The sequence below is a fragment of the Pempheris klunzingeri genome, chromosome 21 (genome assembly GCF_042242105.1).
Source record: "Pempheris klunzingeri isolate RE-2024b chromosome 21, fPemKlu1.hap1, whole genome shotgun sequence".
In the NCBI taxonomy this organism is placed as follows: Eukaryota; Metazoa; Chordata; class Actinopteri; order Acropomatiformes; family Pempheridae; genus Pempheris; species Pempheris klunzingeri.
Genome location: NC_092032.1, coordinates 5,468,302 through 5,493,618, shown reverse-complemented (window position 1 = coordinate 5,493,618; position 25,317 = coordinate 5,468,302). Strand labels below are relative to the sequence as shown.

Sequence of the window (25,317 nt, the reverse complement as noted above, 5' to 3'; positions counted from 1 at the left end):
CGGTTACACTTAGGGGTTAAAAAAATCAGCTCCTGCTATTATATGGGCTTGTGTGTGTGTGTGTGTGTGTGTCAGAGAGTGTGTATGTGTGTGCTTTCTGAATAGGAGAAATCTCTGTGGGCTCGCTTACCTTGCTGGACGGAGAGAACAAGTTGCACGCTGTTTTACAAGAGAGGAGATAAATCTGACAGGAGTGTCAAGTAGCAGGCGTCATAGCAGCCAAAAGCAGACCTCTGCTGGCTGGCCAAATTCTTGTGGCATCGGATGGCTGAAAACTCCAAACAATCACACGATAACACACACACACACACACACACACACTCGCTGGGCTCAGGGACGGCAGCCAACAACAGTCGGTTCTTTGGCTGCAGAAGAATAGTACAGATCCTCCTCGTGGAGGCAATGTTGTTTTTTAATTAGCTGTGTAAGTGAACGGTGGAGCCGCTTTTCTCAAGATTTGAGTTGAAACGCACCCTACAGATGTTTGTGGCATTATGTAACAGATTACATCACTTTTAAGTGACCGGTTTTAAAGCAAATCTACTCTGACAGGGTTAAAGCTTCACTAAGCATGGCGCAGTGTAATGTTTTTATCAGCAGTAGAGGGTCGGTTTACCCAAATGACAAAAAAAAAAAAAGAAAGAAGATATGGTATCAGTGCATGCAGATAGTATTGATTTGTCCAGGTTTGGCCCCCTAATACGCCGGCAGTGAAGTGAAGTATGGCACCGTTTATAGAAAAGATATATGTTGTGGCTAATTTCTTTATTAGTTGGTAATAAATGCTTTTCGGTTAAAAGCGATCAATATTACCAACTTTTGGGCTCCATGCTTGTCAAAAATCCCTTTGGAATTGTCACTGTCATGTGAAAACCAAACCATCTCCAAAAAGCACATTTTTATGATCCAAGGAAAACAACCGTGATTTCAGATTTGCCACAATGCATTTTTTAGATGATCCAATGGGTTTTAATGGTTTATGTAGCTTAAGAAGAAGGAGAACTAGGAAAACACTTAATCCCTCAGCTGAGGCTTTGTCTCCTTTAGTGTGTAGAATCGGAGACTGGTGGGGTGGGTAAAAATAAGTCCAATGTGTGCAGGTTGGCGATGCCAAGTCCTCTAACTTGTGGGCAGTGAAGTTCTGCCACCTCTTGTTATCATGAAAGCTGCCATGTGCTGCTTCAAGACAACACTTCACTTAGTTTACAGTTTTCATTCTACATGCAAACACTCACACAAGTCCCTCCTGGTCTCACAGAGAGGGGCAGTGGCTGTAAGGAAGGATTTACAGGGGCCGCCTGTCCTCCCAGCAGTAGGCTGATTGGAGGGGCTGGCTGTGTTTGTTAAGGTAATGGGCCCTAGGTGAGCTAATTCACAGGGTACACGCTCCATGCTCTGTCACCTCAGGAGCACCCCGCTGGAAAAAGGGGTTGCCGACGGGGGCTGGGGCTGGTGGGGCTGGAGGGGGGGTGGGTTCCGACACTCCAGCTCTCCCCAAAAATCCCCTCAGCCTTGCTCCGTCTCCTCCAGCTCCACCTGAAAGTGATTACCAGGCCAGCCGTGAGCAAACAAGCCCCATATGGAGTGTCTATAGTGGGGCTGAGGCTGGAGCCTGGGGAGCCCTCTTCCACCTCTTTGGAGAGAAGAGGCCTGAGCAAACACAGCTAATGAAGTCTTAACAAGCAGCCCCGGGTTAGCGCGAGCCCGCTAAATGCCACCGAGGCTCTTGGAATTGTGTCCAGCAGATTGGCTAAATCTCCTCGAAGCTTTCCTTTACAAGATAAAGTTGCATTAGCATATCTCTGTCTCACCATCTCAGAGGTAAGTCCAGGATCTGGCAAGCAGTCACACTTGATGGGTTCCTCTCTTCAGCGGGGGCACTTGATTCTCACAGACAGAATGGGGCTTTAAATTGAACACATTAACTTTGGATCTTGATGCGATTCTGGATTTTATTCACCGGGCACCGAGTGTTTCCTCTGGGCTTTGGTCTGGGAAGATATTTTCCCACAGCATGCAGCTCTGCGTTGCAAACAGGAGATGAGTGGATTTCCTCAGTGTAAATCATTATCTCTGCACAGAACAGACTAGACGCCCTCTCTTACCCTCGCCTATCCTCCCCCCTGCTCCCTCCATCACTCTCCCACACTGTGACCAGCACCTTCCCCGCACTCCCTTTTTAATAGTGTGTCCTTTGCCACACATCTCAAACACCAGGGTTTATTATAGAGACAACATCACACCATCCATCGTGGGCACGAACACACACTCACATAACTGCACAGCCGAACTCTTGTTTCCTAATCAAAAGCAAACAGCCATTAACAGAGCTCCTTCCTTGTTATCTCACACCACAAAGTCACTTAATCAATCTGTGTTCTCCTGATGCTCGGCTCACTCCGGGTTATTTTCTTCGTTCTGTGGGTCGAGGCTGTAAAAAAAAAAAAAAAAAAAAACGCTGCCTCACATGATAAAGACCTGGCTCCACTCCAAACACAATACCACTAAAGTTAAACTCCAGCACCACCACACCCCAGCCCCTGCACACAATGCTGCATTATGCAGAGATGTGAAACTGGGAGGAAGATGCGAGACCACACACTGGCCTCCGAGCACCCAGTCTTGACAAGAACTGTGTGTGTGTGTGTGTGTGTGTGTGTGTGTGTGTGTGTCTATTCCAAATATCTATTCATACACACATCCCTCTTGTTGCCGAAATGAATATCGAGTTTCGAGCAGATGTGCAGATCACATGACTGGCCTCTCTTCCCTCGTTTTAGCAGAAGCTGCATGATTGTGCGTCCTTGAACGGTTCATGATAATGACAAACACTGACGCTCAAGGCAATAAAATATCAAACATATCAGTTTATTGAGCGTTTTAGATCTGTGAAAACAACCTGTTGCCCTCACAGGCAGTGTTATGTGCAATTCATCAGTATAAAGTGGAACTAACTCCTCTCAAAGTCTTTATTTATGCTTCCAATAGTTAGAAGTTCTGCTCATGTGTCTGTGTGACAGATTACAGTGGGGCCATAAATAAATATCCAGTGGAGGAAGAAGTATTCAGATCATTTAGTCAAGTAAAAGTAGCAGTGCAACACTACAAAAATACAAGATGTGCAAAATCTTACTTGAGTAAGAGAAGGAATGCAGCAGAACACCCCCGTTATATTCTTCTTCTTTTTTTAACTTTTCAAGAAGTATCTTGAATAACTTGTATTTTTAGAAGTGAGATTTAATCTCTTAGATAGATTTAAAAAAAAAAAATACAGCACTGTCCTGGAGTAGAAGAGGTCCCTCACAATTGCAGGGTCAACAGTCACGTTCCCACCACTACAAATATACCACAGCAGAAGCCTGCACACGTCCATAAAGCATGATCACATGTGTATAAAACCCACTGCTGGCACACAGGAGGAAAGGATGTCATGAGGTTGATGAAGACGCACCATACAGCGAGTCCTCCTGCAGAATTTATAGAACAATATCAGACATGAAAAAAAAAACACCATTTTACCACGATTACTGTCAAATATAGTGGAGAGAGATCCCCAGACACACTCTGTAAGCATGTTAGCGCAGATAGGAGCTCTGTCTCTGTGCGCTCTGCTGCCTGGTCTTTGCCTCGCGCAATTACGCCTCCCGCGGAGCTCTATGCAAGCGTTAAACGAAACATTAGCACCTCATTTAAAAAATAAAACAGCTTTTCACAAGGACAGACAGCTCCCTGGGTAGTCTTATCATGCGCAAATTAGCCAATTTACCAAACTGGCTTCTCTCTCTCACACACACACAGACGCACACACACACTCTCACACACACTGGAACAATAATCTGGAGCTAGACGCATCCTCTCTCCGCCTGGTCTGCGTGTTACCACATTGTTGTGACAAGATTGTGCGTAAAAGGAAGTTGACTGGAAGTTCTGAGCGAGATTATGAACACAGTCTGGTGTTATCCCCACTAAAAGGGCGCCTGGTGTTCTCCATGTCATCTTTATGATTGTATTGTTAAGATGTCAGTGTTCAAAACAGTTTTTGCTATTTGGAATTGGGTATGGGGGGGTGGGGGGGGATTCAGATTAGATTAGATCATTATTATGGTTTATTTTAGAGCAGAAAAAGTGCCTCAAAGTAGTTCTTTTGTCACAGTTTTGTTGTTGGACTTGCAGCCACCATCGGCTGGAGGTGGATGAGGCTCCATCACCGTCCTGCGTCCCGCTGCTGTCACACACACTGACAAACTAGTGCGCTGATCAGCTATGTAACAACACATCTCTGGGTTTAAAAAAAACACTTGATTGACTGCTGGGAAGCACCGCCCCTGCCGCTCTGTGATTGGCGGAGCCGCCCGGGGGGTGTGGCCTGTCAGGCTCCGGTATATAGTGGCGCCGCTTCATCGCCAAGCCGTTGATTTGTATGGGAACCCGGACTAAGGTGGGACGAGCCAACCGAATGTAGCCGTTGTGTTTTGAAGAAAGAAAGAGGGCCCACATTTTCCCTTTAGCAGCGATCGGACAGCAGCACTTTGGGTTTTCATCATCACACTGTGTGAGGATATTGGAAGAGGCTTCCAGAAGAAGGTGGATTCTCCTCTCAGCCATCTTGACTGCCGCTCGCCGCCCTGAAGGCTGTTTTCTCTCCTCCTCCTCCTCCTCCTCCTCCTCCTCCTCAGCCGAAAGTAAACACGGCTTGCACATTGCTTGCAACTCCATGCAAGATCCCGAGAGGAGCGAGATGGGCTCGCTGCGCGGCATCTAACCGGACCAGAGGCGAAAGCAGACGGCTCGGAGGATCTAACGCTGTTGGTACCAGAGCAGAAGAGGGGGGACACGACGCGTCGGAGGGATGGACCTGTTTGGGATTTACCTGCTCCTCTCACTCGCCCTCCTGCCCCGATCCAGCTGCACCACGGCCAAGGAGATCACCTGCCAGGAGATAGCCGTACCCCTGTGCAAGGGGATCGGCTACAACTACACCTACATGCCCAACCAGTTTAACCACGACACGCAGGACGAGGCGGGACTGGAGGTGCATCAGTTCTGGCCTCTGGTTGAGATTCAGTGTTCGCCGGACCTGAAGTTTTTCTTGTGCAGCATGTACACGCCGATCTGCCTGGAGGACTATAAGAAACCTCTCCCGCCGTGCCGGAGCGTGTGTGAGAGAGCCCGTGCCGGCTGTGCGCCTCTCATGAGGCAGTACGGCTTCCCCTGGCCGGACAGGATGAAGTGTGACCTGCTGCCGGTTCAAGGCAACCCCGACACCCTGTGCATGGACTACAACAGGACGGACTCTACGACCGTGTCCCCCGTCCTCTCCAAGCCCACCAACCACCCCGGTAAGGGCTACAATCCGCCTAAAAATAAGCCAAGCCGACCCGGCGCGCCTGGGAAATACAAGCCGCCCTCCGCCCCGTGCGAGCCGGGGTGCAAGTGTCTGGAGCCCATGGTGCCGGTCAACACGGACCGTCACCCGCTTTACAACCGCGTCAAAACGGGTCAGATCACCAACTGCGCCATGCCGTGCCACAACCCCTATTTTACGCACGACGAGAGAGCATTCACCGCCTTTTGGATAGGACTTTGGTCCGTGTTGTGCTTCGTGTCAACTTTTGCCACTGTCGCCACTTTCCTCATCGACATGGAGCGCTTCAAGTATCCGGAGAGACCCATCATCTTCCTCTCAGCCTGTTACATGTTCGTGTCCGTCGGCTACATCGTCAGACTGATCGCCGGACACGAGAAAGTGGCGTGCAACCGGGAGTTCGACCTGGAGCACATCCACTACGAGACCACCGGCCCCGCGCTCTGCACCGTGGTCTTCCTCCTCATTTACTTCTTCGGCATGGCCAGCTCCATCTGGTGGGTCATCCTGTCCCTGACCTGGTTCCTCGCGGCCGGGATGAAGTGGGGCAACGAGGCGATCGCCAGCTACTCCCAGTACTTCCACCTGGCCGCCTGGCTCATCCCCAGCATGAAGTCCATCGCGGTCCTGGCTCTGAGCTCCGTGGACGGGGACTCGGTGGCTGGCATCTGCTACGTGGGGAACCAGAACCTGGACAACCTGCGTGGCTTCGTCCTGGCCCCTTTGGTGATTTATTTATTCATAGGCTCTATGTTCCTCCTGGCCGGATTTGTGTCCCTGTTCAGGATCCGCAGCGTCATCAAACAAGGTGGCACCAAAACTGACAAACTGGAGAAGCTGATGATCAGGATAGGCATCTTCACGGTGCTCTACACGGTGCCAGCCACCATCATAGTCGCCTGTTACTTTTACGAGCAGCACAACAGGCAGAGCTGGGAGATCACACACAACTGCTCCAACTGTTTATTGGAGAGGGACCGCAGGAGTCCGGACTATGCAGTTTTTATGTTGAAATACTTTATGTGCCTTTTGGTGGGCATCACGTCCGGAGTGTGGATCTGGTCCGGGAAGACTCTGGACTCGTGGAGGACTTTCTGCACCCGGTGCTGCTGGGGCAGCAAAGGCACCAGCGGCTCCATGTACAGCGACGTGAGCACCGGACTGACGTGGAGGTCAGGCACGGCCAGCTCCGTGTCTTGCCCCAAGCAGATGCCATTGTCCCAGGTTTGAATGTGGTGGGGGGGGAAGAAAGCAGCTTATGGAGGACTGCTAATTGTTTGGGAGATAACCCATCACTCCCTGTCTTAAGCAATTTACATAGTAATGACCTGCTGCTGAGGTGTCCCCCCCCCCCCTAACTCCCTCCTTCTCTCCCTCATCCTCCCAAACATCAGCACACACCTCTGTGGGGAGAGTCATTCACACAGGTTAATTCCCCCCCCCACCCCCCCCCACCCCTGTTTATATGTATTAGAGGTACAGACTGTGGCTTTTACGCAAACTGGGCATTACTTGCTGTAGGCAGAGAGACAGGTTTGTCCCTAACTAGCTTCATACAAAGAGCATTTGGGTTTTTTATTGCCATTTTATCTACATAGTGCCAGATAACATTGTATAATTCAATCACATCAAAGATGGTTTAAATTAAGCCTTAATAGTGCCCAACTATTTTACGGGTCGTTCATTTTGTAATTTCAAATGTATTTATATTAAAGTTATGTAAAAACGTGTACATTTGTGTATAAAAGAAAACTTTATAAGCTATTGTAAATTTGTACAAAGTGTAGATGTCTCTTTGTGAGAAAGCAAATATGACCTTTATTTTGACAATAAAACATTTGATAAATCTCAGCTTCTGTGTAGCTTTGCAAGTGCTTTCCCATGCAGAAGGGGGCCGCTCTGGAGCCCGCGCAGGCATGTTTTTGTGGCTCCTTGTGGTCACCGTGTTGAGGATGGCAGCGGCAACAGCAGCTTTTGAGAGTCCCCGGCCTAAAAAGGAAGCCCCCTTTTAACCATCAGAGACCGGTAATTAGAGGCAGGGGTTGAGTTGGAGCATCTCCATAATTGTTAAAGTCCTCTTCACATGCCTGCAGAAGCCCGCTTTCTTAATTTAGTAAAAGAGGGAGTGGGTGAATGGGGGTATAAATGCAGGGAACGGCCCCTTTTCATCTGCAGAAACTTTGATCTTTCTTTTTTTTAACAGCCTAGAATAAAGGTGGTGTGTATTAGGAGTGTCTGTCTGATGTGCCAAGGTTCCCCCTAAACGTCCCCATTTGGATGCTTTGATGGATGTCCTACAATTGAAAGAGCGTTTTGGAACCTCTCGCTTTTCTGGGGTTTGTCAGGGTCTGAAACCTGCCAGAGCCCCCGCGTCTTGTGTTTGGTTTTTTCGCAGAGCCTGAATTGAAACATCTTCTCCTTCGGCTCAAGCTGTGTCAGCGAGTGCAGGGGCCTTGACATGAATGATATTGAAATAGCAATGAAAGCCCCACAGGTGGTCTGTTCACATGATCTCACATCTTAGGGCCCCCTAATCGAGGCATTTTTTTGCTACAAATGTATCTGGTAGTTCCCAATTAACCCAATGCACTGGCATAAGATGATACACTGTAACCCCCCCCCACCCCCCACCCCCTTTGATTAGCTGGTCAATGGTGACAGTGGGCTTTGTAGTGAGCAGCTTTGTTGCTGCTTTATTCCTTTACGCTCTACTCTGTAGACGCAAGCCCCCCAAAAGCTTCTTTCCACCGACATGCATCTGTTGGGAGTGTAAATCAGACACATAAATCTTGCATCAGTGCCGTCAGTGAAGACATCAGGCAACGAAGATGGAACAAAAATGTACTTTTCTTCAGATCAAAAGAGCTGCTTCTTAAGCATTTAGCTCATTAACAGCTTTGGGTTGTTTTAGTGCAAAGTTAGGATAGTTTGTTATTGTTTAGTCGTGTGAAATAACCTCATGAAAAATTGACAACGCAGCACCGCTCTCTGTTTTGGTAACGATCCTGCAGACAAGTTCATGCTCTAAATCATTTGCTGTTCTATTCCCATCAAATAGTCATGGGTGCTTTCACTCCTGCAGCTTGTTTTTCTGGTGTTTACCTCAGAAACCTCAGCGAGCAGCCCTCACTGCCAGACTCTCAGCGGTGCCATTAATGTGCAGCCCCACCTAGTGGCAGAAGCAGCACCACACATCTTCACCTGCACACCCCCCCCCCCCCCCCCCACATCCACAAAGACACACAATGGTCCCAACACTCATGATGGATTTGGCATAAAAATGTTCATGTGATAGTGTGACTCTCCCTGATGTTCACAGGAAACACATATTACTTATTTAGTGGATGAATACGTCTGAAATGTGTGAGAAAGATGCAACAGAGAAATGGTAAATGTGGTGGTGCAAAATGTAGAAACTTTGCAGCTGTTTTTCATGGAAATGTGTCATTTGTAGGGTGAGAGGATTAGAGGATCACTGAAGAAGCCAGTTGTCAGAAAAATGATCTGAAACTTAATTATAAGTGAAAATAAGTCAAATATTCTATTGTTTCAGCTTCCTGGATGTGAGCATTTGGTGTATTATAGGAAACAGTATTGGGGGGGGGCGGACTTTTGGTTTGACAAAACAGACATTTGATTTCATAGACAAAAATCCAAAATGGATCTGAAAAATAATTGGCAGATTAAAAACAGAAACAATTAAAAAGTTGTATTTGATTTGCATCAAAAATAATTATACAGCCTCCATTGGTCAAAACCACAAGTGTGTGTGTGTGGGGGGGGGCATATGAGGGAAAACTGTTATTTTCCAACACTTCTGAGTCACGGAACAGAAGAACCACAGTTAAACTTCACTGAAAGTGACTTTTAGCTTCTTCTTAATGAGAATTATATGACACATAAGTCAAAGTTTAGGACAGTTTCGTTCTTTCTCACTTATTGTACATTTTAAAATTGACGTTCAGTGTTTAACACACACTTAAACACATCACCCTGACTCACAAACCCCCCCCCGTACTGAACTACCTGGCTCCACAAACCAACTGTCCAGGCACTTAAAGCTGCATGTCCTGGCTTGGCTGTTATACACACACACACACACACTGTAATTAACAGGTAACAGGCTGTTTCCTCCACAGACGTCACTTCAGTGCAGATTCCAGGAGAAAGTATGAGAGTGTGATTAAGAGGAGCTTCACACAGACAGGCCAGGCCTCTCCGAGTGGTTGGTTACTAACCGGTAACAGTCCAGGAGGTTTCTGGTTTATTCTTACTGAGAAGTACTTTATGGACAAATCTGGTATAATAAATCCATCCATCAACCCGCGCATGAGCGCCCAAGCAGCTACTCTGATTGAATCGTCTTCTTTCCAGACTCCTCTCTGTATACAGATGTTAAAGCCTCATTTGTGGGGCCAGGAGCAACATTCTGACATGGTTGCCTATCAAATATTAATGGCAGCGTTTGATGAGAGGCAGAGACAGAGGTTGAGGAGTTGAGGGGTGATAGGCAGGTCATGCTTTTTAATACTATTGATCACGCTAATCCACCTGGGAGAGGGTTGTTTTTTCATCTCTTAATGCATGAGAGGAGATGGTGCAGAGTGTGGACAGCATCTCGTGGTCTGCAATAGTTGTTTTGTTTGGTTTTTTTTTGCATTAAAGACAACATCAGACCATGTTTAGTATTTTCAGTTCAGGCATTTTGGGTAAACGAGATAAAATACAAAAACACAATTTAACGATGATATTAAGGATGAAATATGCAAAAAAAATTATATGATGCTTCTTCGTAGATTCTTAGGCTGCATGAATGTGAAGACTTACTGTGACTTCTCTTTATTTTCCAGATTACATTTGTCAGTGGAAGAAGAACAATGGCACTAAAACCCCAGAGTTTCCATGGGTGTATTCTCCCATGCATAAAGCATAACAGTGACCTCGGGTTTCCGTGACCTGTTTAGATGAATGTTGAAGCTCCTGACCTCCAGCCCAGGCGCATTATTCCCAGCTGGCTATTAGAAACGGCAGATGTTGGAAAATATAGGGGTTCAGCGCTCAGGCTTTCACCGTTATGGTTTCTGAGGGACTTGGACGTCGTCGAAGCTGTTGCAGTTTGGTTTTGGACATTTTTTAAAAAGGTGGGTTAAGGAAGGTGGTTGAGGTCAAATAAAAATGAAGAAACTTATAAAATAATGACCAAGAAATGCTTCAGCGCTAAAACTGAGCCCAACAAAGATATCAGCATAAATGGCCGGCTCTCCATTGGCACAGCAACAATGGCTCTGTGGTTTAGTAGTCCTTACAGTGCACCCCTGCTGCCTCCTCCAATCCAAGGACCCCCCAGCTCCACTCACTCACTCACACACACACACAGAACACTGTGTTCCTTCAGTCCTTCACTGACTGACTGACATGTACACAAAAGGAAAACTTCTTTCATGTGAAGCGCTGAGTGTTTTCCCAGATTCACTCCGGGTTCGGTCACACCGGGCGAGCACTCAGTCCAACAAATGCGCCTCAAGTACGGGTGTGCTGTCACGGTTCTGATAGGTTCTACAGCGCTGAACAATCAGACAATAAGCAGTCAATGAGAGCGATGCTGCCAGTGATAGTTTAGAAGTGTCATATATATAAAAAAAGAAAAAGGAGTGACCCTACTTGAAGGACGAGGAGTGTGGAAGTCACACACAACTGAGCCAAATCTTTTTCATTTTATAAGCTGTTTATTTACTTATTTATTCATCTGTTTATTTTAAAGGCTGAGAGCCACATGTTGTATGGTGTTAGAGGGCAAAACGTTTTGTTGCTATGCTGGAAAGTGGGTGTGAGCTCAGACCGTCCTGCCACCGAAGGTCAAAGGTCTGAATTGTGCATTTAAACCATTTCAGTATGGTTTGATAGTGTTGGTGAGACAAAAATCCCCTGAACAAGACATCAGAATGAGTTTACTCTGCATTGGAAATCATTTAAAATACAGATTTCATCTAAATGACACTGTACAGCCCATATTACATACATTCACTCCTCCGGCCAGTCTGATAAAGCAGCGGGCAAAAGTCATTTATTTCATTCCCCGTGAACCAGCCATACATGTCACGTTCAGAGAGAAGACTTTATTAAATGCAATTGCAAGTTCTGTCCACCTGAGGGAGCCAATACCTAGATGTTGAGAGAGCGAGAGAGAGAGAGAGAGAGAGAACGAGCCTAACTAGCTTCCATCAGAGCAACTTTATATAAAAGCCCCTGAGCTGTGTCACCCTGATGGGGTAGAGCTCCATGCAGACCATCCCCCCTCCTAGACACCTACGAGGTCCTGAAGCATGAGACTTTTCCTTCAACGAGCTGTTTACATTTCTTAAAATAGAAATTATATGCATGAAGGCTTCTGGTTTAACAAACTCTCCCTGGTCATTCAGGAAGTTTCCAGGGTTGAATTCATGACTGTCCTCCTCATACAGCCCTAAGGTCAGCTTTTAGATGATCAGTGTGGCCCGAGGACAGAATAATACTGTTTTTATGCTTTTTGTCATACATTTTTAATACACTAGCTTCATGGACAAACATTGTTATATCCAACTATAGCTGGTGTTTTTGCTTAGATTAATTTAAGCCTAAATGATGTAGATGGTTTAGTCTAGTAGTTTTGGTCTAATCATTCTAACCTGTGTAAGCATCTGGTTTGCGATGGATACAAATGCCTGCTATTTAACAGGCATACTAAGTTTTGACTTGTTTTCAGTTGAGTTATGTTTGCACCATTGCAAAGAACAAATGAAAGGCGTCTCCTGGAATCACCTAAGTAATGAAAAAGTGAATTATATCAGTCTTACGCTGGGTGAGAAATATCCCATGAGCGCTGTGTCATCTGTTGTGCAGTGGTAGACACAAAGAAAAAAAAAAACATGTTCTTATGTTCTATCAAACTGGGGAACTTCCTGCCACTTCTGGCCTCAACAACAACTGTGCCTGTGGTCTTCCATTTCCTCACTATGTTCCTCACAGTGGAAACTGACAGCTGAAATCTCTGAGATAGCTTTTTTTTTTTGTGGCCTTCCCCTAAACCGTAACATTGAACAATCTTTGTTTTCAGGTCATTTGAGAGTTGGTTTGAGGCCCCCATGTTGCCACTCTTCAGAGGAGATTCAAAGAGAAGAACAACTTGCAACTGGCCACCTTAAATACCTTTTCTCATGATTGGACGCACCTGTCTGTGAAGTTCAAGGCTTAATGAGCTCACCAAACCAATTTTGTGTTCCACTTTATCAGTGCTGAGTAGTTACAGGTATTCGAATCAGCAAAATGACAAGGGTGCCCACATTTTTGCACAGCCTGTTTTTTACTTATTTAATTTAATACAACTTAATATTGCTACACTAAAAATCTTTGTCTGGAAAATACCCCCAGTACTTAGCTTTAATTAGAAAATGAATGGCATGCCACTGTGATCATGTTCTGTGCAGACAGAGTAAATTATTATGCAGCCTCAGAGGGGTGCCTAAACTTTTTCATACGACTGTAATTCTGAGAAATGTACTTTTTTTTTCTTTAAAGAGAAAGTACCAGGGAAAAACATTACCAATGTTCTCGCTCATGTTGAGTTGTGGCTCCCTGTGCAGCACATTGATAATGCTATAAAGAGGAAAATGACCTTTAGCCACTGGTCATACCAGACCAAGTGAGGCAGTAGTGAGAAGCATTGAACTGAGCAAGGGTGCACTTTATTGTGCATTTTAAAGTGTCATAACTGAATATTTTGTGAATATAGAAATATACACATATCAAAATCTGTCATCACAATACCAAGAACATATTTGATTTCAAGTGCTGGATTCAACATATGGCAGCATTTCACATTTAGCGTCACTGGAGGGCAGCATGATTGCAAACTACAGTTTTTGCAAATGGACTACAGCACAGTGGACCATATCACACAAGATTAGTTAAAGTGCTTTGAAAAGTTACATCATCTTCAATGTCATAGGAGTTTACACGATTTTAATAACACTAATGAACTGCCGTAGCTTTCACCCATAGAAAGATCACTTCACATTTGAGTCAATGAAACACATAGAAACATAAGAGATCAAACAAACCATGAAACAATTTCTAATATAAAGAAACTAATTTTACATGTACTACTTTATGAAACAGTAATTCATTCAACATTATATTGGAAGATAACCAGTACATTTTATTGGAATATGACTCATAATAAGAATTAGGCACTGAAGGGTTTAATGAAACAAGAGCATAGAACATTGATTATTCAATATTCGTATAAAATACAACAGTAGCACTTAAACTATATCATTCTGCAGTACAGAATACCAATAAACACATGTGTAACTGAGTCCAGCTCTGGCTTTTTCCCCCCAAACGCTGGCTGTATGAAGGAGGTGTGACACCATGAGACCCTGCTGTGGTCTGATGAAAACCCCTGAGGTCACCCCTATGACAGTAAGGGTGCAGCACTCAGTAGATAGGTGAGATATGAGGCCACAACCTTTTGTTGTCACCTTCAAAGAGACCACAAGAGGAGGAAGATCAAGAGCTATCAGTTTACACAGAGACTGGCCCCTCAGCTACAAAGGGCCAGATGCAACTGCGAGGCTGCTCATTTACTGCGGGAGTCTCTCACAATCATCGGTATAAAGTAGTTCAGAGATGTCAGGAAAACAGACAGAGAAACCTGGGAGCATTTCAGAAACAAATTGATTATCCATTAAAGCAGCCACATTGTATACTGTCCGTGACTGACATGTGTCATACTGGGAGCTGGTGTCTGACCTACATTAGTCTGAGCTTTGATCAAGGTGAAACCAAAGCCACAGCAAGCAGAGAGCAGATATCCTGAAGGGCAACCGGCAACACATCTCCTTTGCAGATCTCCGCTTTGCTCTATTTCTAGTGCCAGTGTGTGTTAAGGCTTGTATTCTTCCTAAGCTCTGTGAGGCCCTGAAATAGAGTGACAAGCTGTCTCCATAAATACAGAGCCCCTATGGGGCAACATAATTGCTTTGCCTATGTCGGCTTTAGGCACCTTCACAGTGTCCCTCACTTCAGACGAAGGAATCCTATTCCATTCTGTGAGCTTGATAACGCTACCTTGGCCAGCTTATTGCCTTTCATTTGAGCCTGATCCTCCGACTCCAAAAGGTCACCCAAACGCAGGGCCTACAGGCTACCCATGTCCTTTGACCCCAGTGACCCAAACACAAGAGAGAAGGGCTCTGTGGTGGTATCTTGTAGGGCAAGTGTGGTGGGAGGTGGGGGCTATATGGGGGCTATGTGAGACATGTCAAGGCCTGCCTTTGTTTATGGACAGTGTAAGAAACAGGTGGGATGCACTCTTTTAGATTTCCTCAAGGTTGAAGTTTGCCCAAGGACGCTTAGGGCAAGAGTGTCCTGTCATTCTTGACTTGTTTTGTTAAGAGAGTTTGTGTTTGGCAATTCTTGTCGTTTTGCATCACTCAGCTGGTGCTTGTCAAAGGCAACGTGAACTCATGGCATGATAAAATCATAGCAAATATGAGTGAGTCTAAGGTGTCTGGTGAGTGCATTGCCATTTTAGAGGGCAGGCTGCAATGTAAAATGAGGTAGAGAGCATGGCAAGATGTCAGCTCCAACAGTTGTTGCCACTATGTAAGCCTTGGGGTATCAGTGTTCTTTTCTCACATTACTCCCACCTCTATTTGTCCCATTCTTGTGTTCCAAAATAATCTGGAAATGTAGCAATCCAACCCTCCAAATCACACCCACTCTGATCGTTTCTCTTGCCCATCATCATTTGTCTGGAGCTCTGCATTGCTACCCAGCTCAACTAGTGTATACTGACCCACCCTTCTGTTACAGATTGCTGTGGAAATGTCCCCAATGGGCCCCGCTGAACCCCCGAGGGATGACCCAAGGTCCCGTCTGGGTGGAGGTGGCGGTTTGAGACGACTACGTTTGCTAACACGGATGGACCTGGGTGTCCCCATTGGCTCTGGGGGGCAAAGAGCCACCTCGCTGCCATTTCTTTCGGGAGAATCCTCCTGGGTAAAAGAATAGCCGTTATTTCCGTTGGTGTTGCAGCCCGGAGGTCCAGCAGAGCGTGGAAGAGACGAGCGCTCCGGGCAAGATGGTTCCTGACCTAAAGCAAGCACTCCCTCTGTGCAAGAACCCTTGCTGCCTCGCCTCTTCCGGAAACTCCCCATCTGACCAGCCTCTACCTCTAAGTCCTGCTGAGCCAGGGAAGTGGTTGGGTCTATTCCTTTGGAGGCTCCTCCAGCTGAAAGGAAACACTGCTCCTCCTCATAGATCTTCTCCACCAACATCTTCCTCTTGCTCTTTTGCCTCACAGATCGTTTAATGGCGCAGAAGAAATCCAGAATATCTAGGAAAAGGGACAGAGCAGCTACACCAAGCATGAAGTTAAGCATCACAGTCTTCTCAGTGGGCCTGGAGATGTAGCAGTCCACCTGGGTGGTGCACGGCGGATGGTGGCACAGGAACCTCCTGGGGATGTAAAAACCGAACAGATAGTAGTGAGCTGCCCCAAACCCTGCCTCAAGCAACGTTCTGAACATCAGATGGAGGGCGTAGGCTCCTGTGAAGCACCGGGCCCACCCTCGCTCAGCCCCCAGAGGTATCTTGTTTACAGGTGTCTTGCTGAACGGCTCCTGGCGGATCTTGAACAGCGGCAAGGCTTGGACGTGACCCGCGGAGCTCAGGTCCACAGTGAGGTCATTCAAGACCTTATGGACCACGTAGATGATAAAGATGATGTAGGGGAGACACAAGGTGACGAGCTGTACCAGCCAGAAGCGGAAGAGAGAGATGGGGGAGAACAGATCGTAGCACACGTTGGCGCATCCGGGCTGGATGGTGTTACACACAAATCGCTCCTGCTCGTCCTGGTAGAGAGGATAACCAGCGAGGAGGAGGATCAGGATACGGAGGAGGATCATCACAATGAACCACACCTTCCCTGAAAAGTGAGCACATTGGTATTGAAAGCATGACGACAAGCATGTGGTGTAGCACATTTTGCAAAAAACAAAATTAGCCAAAATATTTCACTGCTCTGTAAAATAACATGCAGCTTGTTTTTTCTTTATCTAGACTGGTCAGAAACATGTTAACATGTCAGAAAAGTCAACTCACCCATCAAAGTGATGCTGTGATTGACAGAGATAAAGATGACCTCAGAGGCACTTGATCCCACCATGCTTGCTATGCTGAAGGCTTCTTGTCTTCCAGCTCCAGATCACCTTTAAGCCAGAACCTCACTCCATATACAGCCACTTCTTCTCTCCTTTACCCTTTCTACCATGGGGCGCAGCGGCTTCCAGTAGCACAATAACCTCCAGGTTGACATACGCAAAGCTCCCTCAGCAGTCTGACTCTCTCTCCCTCTGTCCTAGGAGAAGTATTTGCCAGTTTCTGGTAGGTAAAATCAAACCCATTTGAGTCATCCAAGCCTGTGGAGGTCTGAAGTAAACCATGGAAATACTTCTTCCTCTGTCCCCTGCAGACAACTGTCTGTCCTCAGACAACAGAAGACGGCAGCGAGCCCCATTGTGGATCTATTCTTAACACACTTCCAAAGGCACGTTGCCATCCTGGCATTGCAGAGATATTTTGGTGCTGCTGGTCGTCCTTACAGGAGAGGAACGAGCGTCCTGGCTTACTCACTCTAAATTGCTGTATTAAGTTCTCAAGCACAATGGCAAGCATGTCCAAACTGGCTGGTCCATAAAAATACAAGCACTTACTGCTGCATCTTCCAGTGATGAAGTAAGACAACATGTAGATATGCAGACTGTGGAATAGCTCTCATCACATGTAAATGAGGTTCTCTTCTGTACCTCAGACCTCCCTCATAAAATTATTTCACAGGCGATATATCAGTTCCTTTCCAACATGGACATGGTGTCTGGTGGGACACAAAAGGATACAAAACACAGTCGGCTTGTCTCATTATCACTACAGATTAATGTTAGTAGCACTTCCATAGTGACTCACAGTAAGAATCCCACACAGCTCTTTCTGAAGGGATGGCATGGGTGCGATTAGGAATATACAGAAGAATTCTGCAGAAAAATAGTGAAATCAAAGTTTTGACTTGTTGTTTGGCACTGGAAATGTCACACCTCAATGAGTTAAGACTGATTATTACCAAAAGTAATGAAGGGCTGTGGGTTAAAATCACACAAACTTTAAAAAGAAAGCTCAGCAAAAGCAGCTCAAAGCTGAAGCTGGACTAAAAACCAAAAATGGAGCCCACCTTACAGCAAACAGTCGTGGCACGGCTGGAATGTACCATCTGCTCAGGTAAGTGCAGGGTAAGCTTAACAGGTGCAACAACGCTAAGAATGCTCATTAGCAGGGACATTATTTATTACTTACATCAATGCAGAGCCCACACATACATACACCTACTTTAACACAGCGTCCTCTATGAGAAACTTGTACCCCTTCTCTTAACTACTCGGAGAGCCCGGTTCCTGCCTACAGGATAACGAGGCTCACCTGTTTTCAGTTTCACAGATGACCTGCAGCAACACAGAGACACTTTATATTCACTCACTAATCATGACACTCGTGTAAAGCTTTACTCATTCAGACTTTACCTTCTGGTGAGTAAGTGTATAGCTCATTTAAAGTAATGACCCACAGTGACTGATCTTCATTGTTACACAAGCCTCTTTGTCCTTATGCCACATCTGCTTCTACTCACTTTTATCACAGATGTAAGGTGCATCAAAGTCAAAAGAAATGTAAGAATAGTTTCCATAAAGCACCTCAGCGCCTGAGTTTATTTTCAGGGAAGAATGCCTGCCTTTCCACTCTTGGGTCACTATGTCTGTAATGGAGTATGAATGCCCTTCATGGCCATATAAGCGATATTGAAACTTTCCCTGGAAAACCTCAGCAACTACTTCTCCAGATTTGTGCAAATCCTTCCCTCAGTGTCACATCTAGCTCTTCTCCAGTTTTATCCACAGTCTTCTGGCAGCATTCAGCACAGACTTAATCCTTTCCGCCCTGCTCTCGTTCCCCCTTGACTCCAGCTTTAGCAGTTAGTGCCATTTCCATGCATGCTAACTACGCTTTCATTCCAGACCCTGCCATTCCCCACCTGTCCAGCAGCTTCTGTTTGGGAGAAATTCCCGTTTCAGTCATTACCCGATCAGCCATCTGATCCTACAGCTGTTCCCCATTTCCACATTAGCGATGGAGGGACTGGCAAAATCACAAGAAAAAGTCTATCCTGTGTCCTGATGCACTGGTGTGACACTCATCCCAACAGAATTTTAAAGGGCTTTCATGAGCCTGCAAACTGCACCATGAGGTGTGAGGACAGTGATTAAAAACTATGATGCAGAATGAGATGATCTTTTTCATGATTTTCTGTCTGTCTGGGTATTTTGCCTCACTGTTCAAGACAGCAGAAAACTATTGAGACTTTAAAAAAAAATCACAGGATATATAGGATGTGGGTGTTGTTTCATCATCTTAAAGCTGCACTAAGTATTTCAGATGAATGAACAGTGGGTCAAAGAACAATGTGTAATGTGATAGGAGTCGTTCGTTACGATCGGCTCACAGAGAATTAACACTTAACGCTGTAGTTCCCATCGGCCCTGTGGAGTATCCAGCATCTTTACGCTCATTGTTTGTGTTTTCTGGCCAGCTACTTTTTGGTTGAGTCTCACTCTCATTAATCTTGTTTTCAGCAGCTGCAGGAAGCCAAGAGGAACACATCCCTCTAGCCTTGATACAATTTGATATTGTGTATCTAGTGCTACAAACGTTTTTGCACCCTGTAACAGGCAATACCCTAGAGCGAGAATGTGGTCGCTCATTTACTTTTGCTTGAATAAAAGCTCTTAATGTACCAGTAATATTAATCCAACATTAATCCCAACCATCTGTGAGGTGGGTGTGGAGTAGATGAGTCCTCAGGCTGAATCTGCCTGGACTTCCTTAAATGAACTGACGGGCAAAACAGAATATGAGACATTAACAAGCGATACGTGATCATTAACTCAACAGATGTGGCTCCAAAGGTGAGCTCGTGCGTCCTTGTACGCTACTCGAAATGCACACGATTAATGCAGCTCATAACGAATGTTTGGCAGTAGCTCTCTCTATAGCTCTGAGCACCTCTCCGCCGCATTGAATCGACTTGTATAGCAATTACCAGCGCGCCGATTGAAATGCAAATCAAGGATAATACAGAGGATTAAATGTTTCCCTCAGTGACAATATGGCAGAGTGTAATCTCTGTATTACCACTTGCTCTAAGCCATTTAAATGGTTCTTTCTGGGAGATGAAACCCTGCTGAGTCACATCAGTTGCACAATACAGTACAAATCGAAATATTGTGATAGCAGTGTAGAAAGCACTTGTGATTAACACCATGAATGATCAGTGTGGGGATTGTGATCAGACTAATCACAATTACTCTGAGACCTTAAACTTGAGTTTGGGTGAATTGATCCTTTAGGTTAAATCAGAGACAGGGGGCGGGGTTTATTGCAAGGTTTTACAGTTTAATTCTTGCACAGGTTTTTCTAAACATTGCTTCAGAAGAGAAGAATTGGGAGCAGTTCTAGAAATCATACTTGAAAACATACAGCGAAAAAGATAGAACAGAGAGAGAGAGAGAGAGTTTGGCAAACTGAGAACAGGAACAGAATGACTCGTTGAAGAGGAAATAATACACCGACAATTATAACAGAACAGTACAATTTGTTAAAAATATCAATCAACAGAAAAAAAACCAACAAAGATCACAGCTACAGCAGTTGACTGATGTTAGCACGGGAAACTGTCATGATCAAAGCTGAATTTGTGAAAGCGAAAAATTGTCGCCAAAGAGAGGAAGAAAAATCAAGACAAAAGTAAAACTCTATGCAGAGGTAGAGTTCAGTGCACAAGGCTATGACACACACCGAGTAACCAGCCGACAGGACGCCACAGGCCCACGGTCTGTGCTGTCGGAGTCAGTTTTCCATCTCAGGACTCGCCATAGCTCGACCCCCGTGGCATCACCGCTTACTTCTGGGTCGAGAGAACACCAGACCGGGCTGTATGCGCACACACACACATACAATAAATAGGATATACAATCTTCGAATACCTCTAACAGTTTGAACTCACAAACAGCAACTCCAGTAATGTCACTTTCCTAAAGACACATTTTGCACTTTTATTTTTCCACTCATTCAAAGCACCATGCAAGACAACAGTTCTTTTCCCAGGTCCCAACAACCTTTTCATATACTTCATGTGCAAAGTGGGCTGGGCCAGAGCAACACGTCCTTCATTTATCTGTGACTTTGGTACAGTTCTGTCCGCTCGGGGTTGGAAATCTCACCGACCTGACTGACAGACTGATTCTCTGGTGGCTCGACAAACAGCAGAACTTAAAGTTGCCAATGAAATGCACACAATGACCCGGAGGCCCAAAAGTGGGTGTGCCGATGTCACATTTGAATTTGGACCTTTGTCTGAGCTTTCCTGTCTTTTTCAGACATTTCCATGTTATGTTACGATCTTCTTGAATAAATACCTCACTGTCTATTCAGTGATAATGTGGAGGAAAAGATGAGTCCAGTTGATCATACGGCAAACATCCACTATTACAAAGTTTACATAATAGAAGCATTACTTCACACTGTCATCGACCCATCCAGGCGTGAAAACTAGAATGAATTAAGCCAATTAAACTTGCTGATCTTATAGGTTTCCCCTCTACTATATTCCCACATAGTTTCCTATTTATGTCAAACAGAGGCCAAACCAGGAAGTGTTCATGAATAACTGAGCTGTTTATGACAGTTTCACTTATTTCCAGTAAATGTAGGTAAACTTTGGAGCCCCAAAACTCACAAAATGCAGTAAAAAGTAGCCAAAGATGTGACTGAATACATCAATTAATAACGTTGTCGACTTTCCTTTTACCCTGCAATCAGGTGGTAAAACATAGTGACAGAAAAGGAAGTGCTGCTTATGGAAAACTGGGACTACTGTAGATAAAGGTAAGATAAATAAAGTTTTAAGTTACTTAATCAACTGATTGCTGGCAGAAGACAAAAGCACCTTTTACACTCCATTTTAATCATACAACATATTCTATTTTAATTTGTTCTACTGTGTATCTGATTTGCCCGACAACCTTTTACTACACTTAGTTTTGGGGCTCGACAAACAAACAGATCTGGCAACGCTTCCAAAGGGAGGGGTTAAAAAAAAAAAAATCTTTAAAAAAAACAAAACAAAACAACTTCAACAGATCATAAAATAAGCCTGAATTGTCTTGTATTCTCTATATGTCATATACAGGATGTAACACGTAAAAACTTGGCATTTTCTGCATGTGAAAACACTGTAACAAGAAAACAGAGAGAAAAAAAACAAATCTGAAGTGGTGTCTCCCGTTTGAATCTTAATACTTCACCTTCGTCTTTACTTGATTTGTCATAGGAACGAGGGATGGCACGTGTGTTTACAGTCACCCTCGTGTACAGTAAAAACCGAGCCAATATAAATATTCTAACATCATTCTGCTTCTTTTTTTTTTTTTTTTACAGTGCGACCGCAGTCGACAGATTTTGCACACTGGCGCTGTATTTACACTGTACAGACACAAAATGTATACAATCTATCTTTTTATAAGCAGTGTTTCAATCATCACCTAATGCTTTTTCTCATTCGTTTCAGTCCTGTCCTGAACAACAAAAAAACAACCCTGAAGAATCATGCTTTTAGTGGCTCCTAAGTGTCGATATCCCATTTGTGCTGTTTCTTTGTAAGCTGGAAGAACCATACAAAATGTTAAAGAAAAAAAAAAAAAGAAAAATACTTCAGTTATTTGTTCTATTCCTCCAGTAGAAAGGGGAGAAAAGTTAAACTAGCTTATTACAGGCACCACAGGTCAGGACAATGGCAGTGAATTAAGTACAACACAAGCTCTACAGCATGTCTCACGTCTGACTGAGAGCAGGGGGCCGCTGTGCTCCACTCAGTCTTCTCCCAAGTAGCATGCTTCAATCGTATGCGATCACAACAACAAAGCAATGCACGAGTATTGCTTTAGGTGAACGGCTGTATTTGAGTGGCGGCTGGAGAGAGAAGCTGCTCTCTAAGCGGAACGGCGCTAGTTGGATTCCCAGGTCCTGTCAAATGCGTCTTAAGCTAACTTGATTTCTAATATGAGCTCTCCGAATGAGATCTTCGCTTAAAATGGCTATAATGTGAATGAGCGCTCCATCCATGCAGGTCCAGTGATGCGCAGTCCAGTCAAATTCAACAACGGTACACTCAAGTTAACAGTGGAATGTACATTTTGTCTTTCCTTTTTTTTGTATGCTTGGATCTGCTAGCAGAGGCTTCTGCTGAACGGGAATGCAAAAAAAAAAAACATAAACACCAACAAAACACTGAAACTAATCGAGGAATTGAGCATTTAGAAAACGTAAATGTGCCTTTTAAGCTCTCCAGAAAAATAAAAAAATCTCATGCTTCAGTGAAGAAACCGAACGAGAAGATTCAAATTAAAGGAATGTAGACGGCGTCCCTCAGTCGGCCGTACCAGCCAGTCTCTGAGCCAGCCTCAGGGGGGGAGGGACTCTGGGGCGCCGTCTCCGCCGTCATCTGGCGCGTTTTGCATTAAGCTCGTTTCGGTTTTCGTTTCCCAACTTCACAAAGTCTCTTATACTGACAGCTGTATTTCTGTTGGGCCTCCTCCTCTTCCTCTTCTTCTTCTTCTTCTGCAGTCTTTATCCCAACAACGTTCGCTCGCACACTTCAGTTTGGTTCAGCTGAGCTCTGTTTGGTTCAGTGCAGGCAGCCAGAGGAACTTGTTTATGTACAACAACCAGAGAGGGAGCAATCACACCTGGAAAAGTGCCAGAATGTGTGACTGTGTGTGTGTGTGTGTGTGTGTGTGTGTGTGTGTGTGTGTGTGTGTATTCCAGAGAGACCCAGTGATCCACAGGACTGCTGCCCACCTGGTTTGCCTGCTCACCAGGCAGAAACACAGCACAGTACGTCTGACAGGTCTGTCTGCGTGCCCCATGCCAGCGTTAGGAAATGATGGCCGGACACCACCGCACCACCGTCAGGTTGTCCGCACTCACTGACCGCTTCTTGGCTTGTTTCCTCAAGTCTTTGTATTTGTCATCGCACAACCGTGAGATGGCCTGAAAGTCAAAGCATACGGAGACGGTGAGTCCTGCTCTTTAGCTCATTTAGAGTAATTGGTTGAGAGCTTTGTCAGCATGTGCACAATACGAGAGGCAGCGACCTCAGCCAAACACAAGAAATATCTCCAAAATACAAACAGACGGGAGCGCTGTCGTCTGGAGGCAAGATACTCAAGCTAAAAATTCCAGCATTTTGACTTTTCTTTTTCGGTTTTGTACTGTCTTATGTGATTATTGGCTTTTCAGTGTGTTTTTCTAGGGTATTTCAAAAAGACATCCAAGCAGATTTCTTCTTGGCAGCCAGGCAGTTATTCTGAGACATCACTAAGGTTTTCATATAGCCATAAACCAGCAGTAAGGAGGGGCATGGTGGCAGCCGAAAAACTATATGTTCTTAAATTAAAAATCACAAATCTCCAGGTTTTAAAACAAGTGTTTTGGATGTTTGGGGACCTATTCAGAGACCAGTCTATTTATTTATGATCCATATAATTAATCTATTTTTATGGAGACATCCCACTCCTTCACTTTTTAAAAAATGCGTTCTTTTAGTGGTAGTTTTGTCTTAAACGTGGACGTGTTCTTCTCATATTACTGTTTCTCTACTATCTGCATTAACAATATGATTTCCACAGCAAACATTTTGACTGGTCATAGCAGAAAAACCACAGGTGAACTAAGAGCATTAACAGATCAAGTGTAAGTAAGTTCTATCAGTGACACATAATGCACCATACTGGGGCCAATACCAGGAATAACTGGGCTTTTCTTGCTGTGATGTGAAAAAATATCTTGTGTAAAAAAAAAAAAAGGTCCCACAGAGAATCTTTTGGACAGAGGAGAGGGCAGACAATGCTGCCTCCACCAACATCATCATCATTAGTGGTGCTAAGATTTGTTTCACACGCTAACAGCAGTAAGGCGGAGGGTGGGAGACACAGATGTTGAGGCAGTGAAGCTAATTACACAGCAGCACGGCTCTACATCCTGTCCTTCACCCAGCAGATGATCTGCAGTCTGTGTGCATGTGTGTTGAGCTGAGACGCTTCAAAATACTAATTAGCCGGACAGCGTCAGTTCATTATACTCCATGTCCTCGGGCCGCAATAAATTGGGTTCAAATTTCAAGGTTTTTTTTTTGGTATGATCTGAACTCCTCAACCTTTTTTTTGTGCGTGCGCTCCTCACCTCTAGTTTCTGGGCCTTGTCCCTGCTGAGGGGTTCCAGGGGGAAGCTGAGGTTGTTGGCCTCAGCCAGGGAGCGCAGGTCAAAGTAATACTTGGCGTAGACGCTGGATGGCACGTTGATGTTGAACTGCAGAAGCTCCAGAAACTGACGCTCCAGCTCATTCCTTTTGTCAGAGAGAGAGAGAGAGAGAGAGAGAGAGAGCATGTGTGAATGGAGGAGTGAGCCCTGCTGACAAGCTTTAAAATCTAATATTTAGCTGGGAACCAGATCGAGTCGAGATTGAAATAAAGCTAGTTCGATCATTAAAATTGGATTGTCTGTCTATAAATAAATTCTGTATAGACAGAACGGAGAGAACTAGAATGACGTGTTAGTGCTCATGACCATCCTGGCAAATTCATCTCCTCATACAGGCTGTGGGTGTTATTTCCACATGTTCAGTGCCAATACACACGCACCAAGTAAATCCCCAGTACACCCACCAGGCATAAGCCTTTCCTCATACTGAAAATGAATGATATCTAAGCAAAAGGGCTCTGAGCATTATGTGTAAAAAAGAATAT

At 44.9% G+C, this 25,317-nt stretch overlaps 3 protein-coding genes across 4 annotated transcripts in view; 1 reads left to right on the top strand and 2 right to left on the bottom strand.

Annotated features, from left to right (window-relative positions):
- The first annotated feature begins 4,436 nt into the window (after positions 1-4,436).
- On the top strand, positions 4,437-7,121 carry fzd8a (frizzled class receptor 8a). The gene has a single exon (XM_070853192.1). It carries the CDS (start codon positions 4,850-4,852, stop codon positions 6,593-6,595), a length of 1,746 nt encoding a protein of 581 aa, XP_070709293.1. The 5' UTR covers positions 4,437-4,849; the 3' UTR covers positions 6,596-7,121.
- A 7,996-nt stretch (positions 7,122-15,117) lies between these two features.
- gjd4 (gap junction protein delta 4) lies at positions 15,118-16,577 on the bottom strand. Its single transcript, XM_070853429.1, has 2 exons — positions 16,514-16,577; positions 15,118-16,337 (listed from the first exon to the last, which is right to left on the bottom strand). The coding sequence occupies exons 1-2, from the start codon at positions 16,575-16,577 to the stop codon at positions 15,118-15,120; spliced, it is 1,284 nt and encodes a 427-aa protein (XP_070709530.1).
- A 6,542-nt stretch (positions 16,578-23,119) lies between these two features.
- The window catches only part of ccny (cyclin Y), a 33,707-nt gene continuing 31,509 nt past the window's right edge, over positions 23,120-25,317 (bottom strand). For both annotated transcript variants that reach the window (XM_070852938.1, XM_070852939.1), the window contains 2 exons: positions 24,755-24,917; positions 23,120-23,563 (listed from right to left, as the gene is read on the bottom strand). In XM_070852938.1, coding sequence (XP_070709039.1) covers positions 23,447-23,563; positions 24,755-24,917 — 280 coding nt within the window. In that variant the 3' untranslated portion in view covers positions 23,120-23,446. The remainder of the gene's footprint in view (positions 23,564-24,754; positions 24,918-25,317) is intronic.

Excerpts from the sequence above, each read along its gene's own strand:
- fzd8a (XM_070853192.1), top strand. The coding sequence starts at position 4,850 with ATGGACCTGTTTGGGATTTACCTGCTCCTCTCACTCGCCCTCCTGCCC.
- gjd4 (XM_070853429.1), bottom strand. The coding sequence starts at position 16,577 with ATGGTGGGATCAAGTGCCTCTGAGGTCATCTTTATCTCTGTCAATCAC. Across the intron at positions 16,338-16,513 it reads TCACAGCATCACTTTGATGG|GGAAGGTGTGGTTCATTGTG; the intron begins GTGAGTTGACTT and ends CTCACTTTTCAG.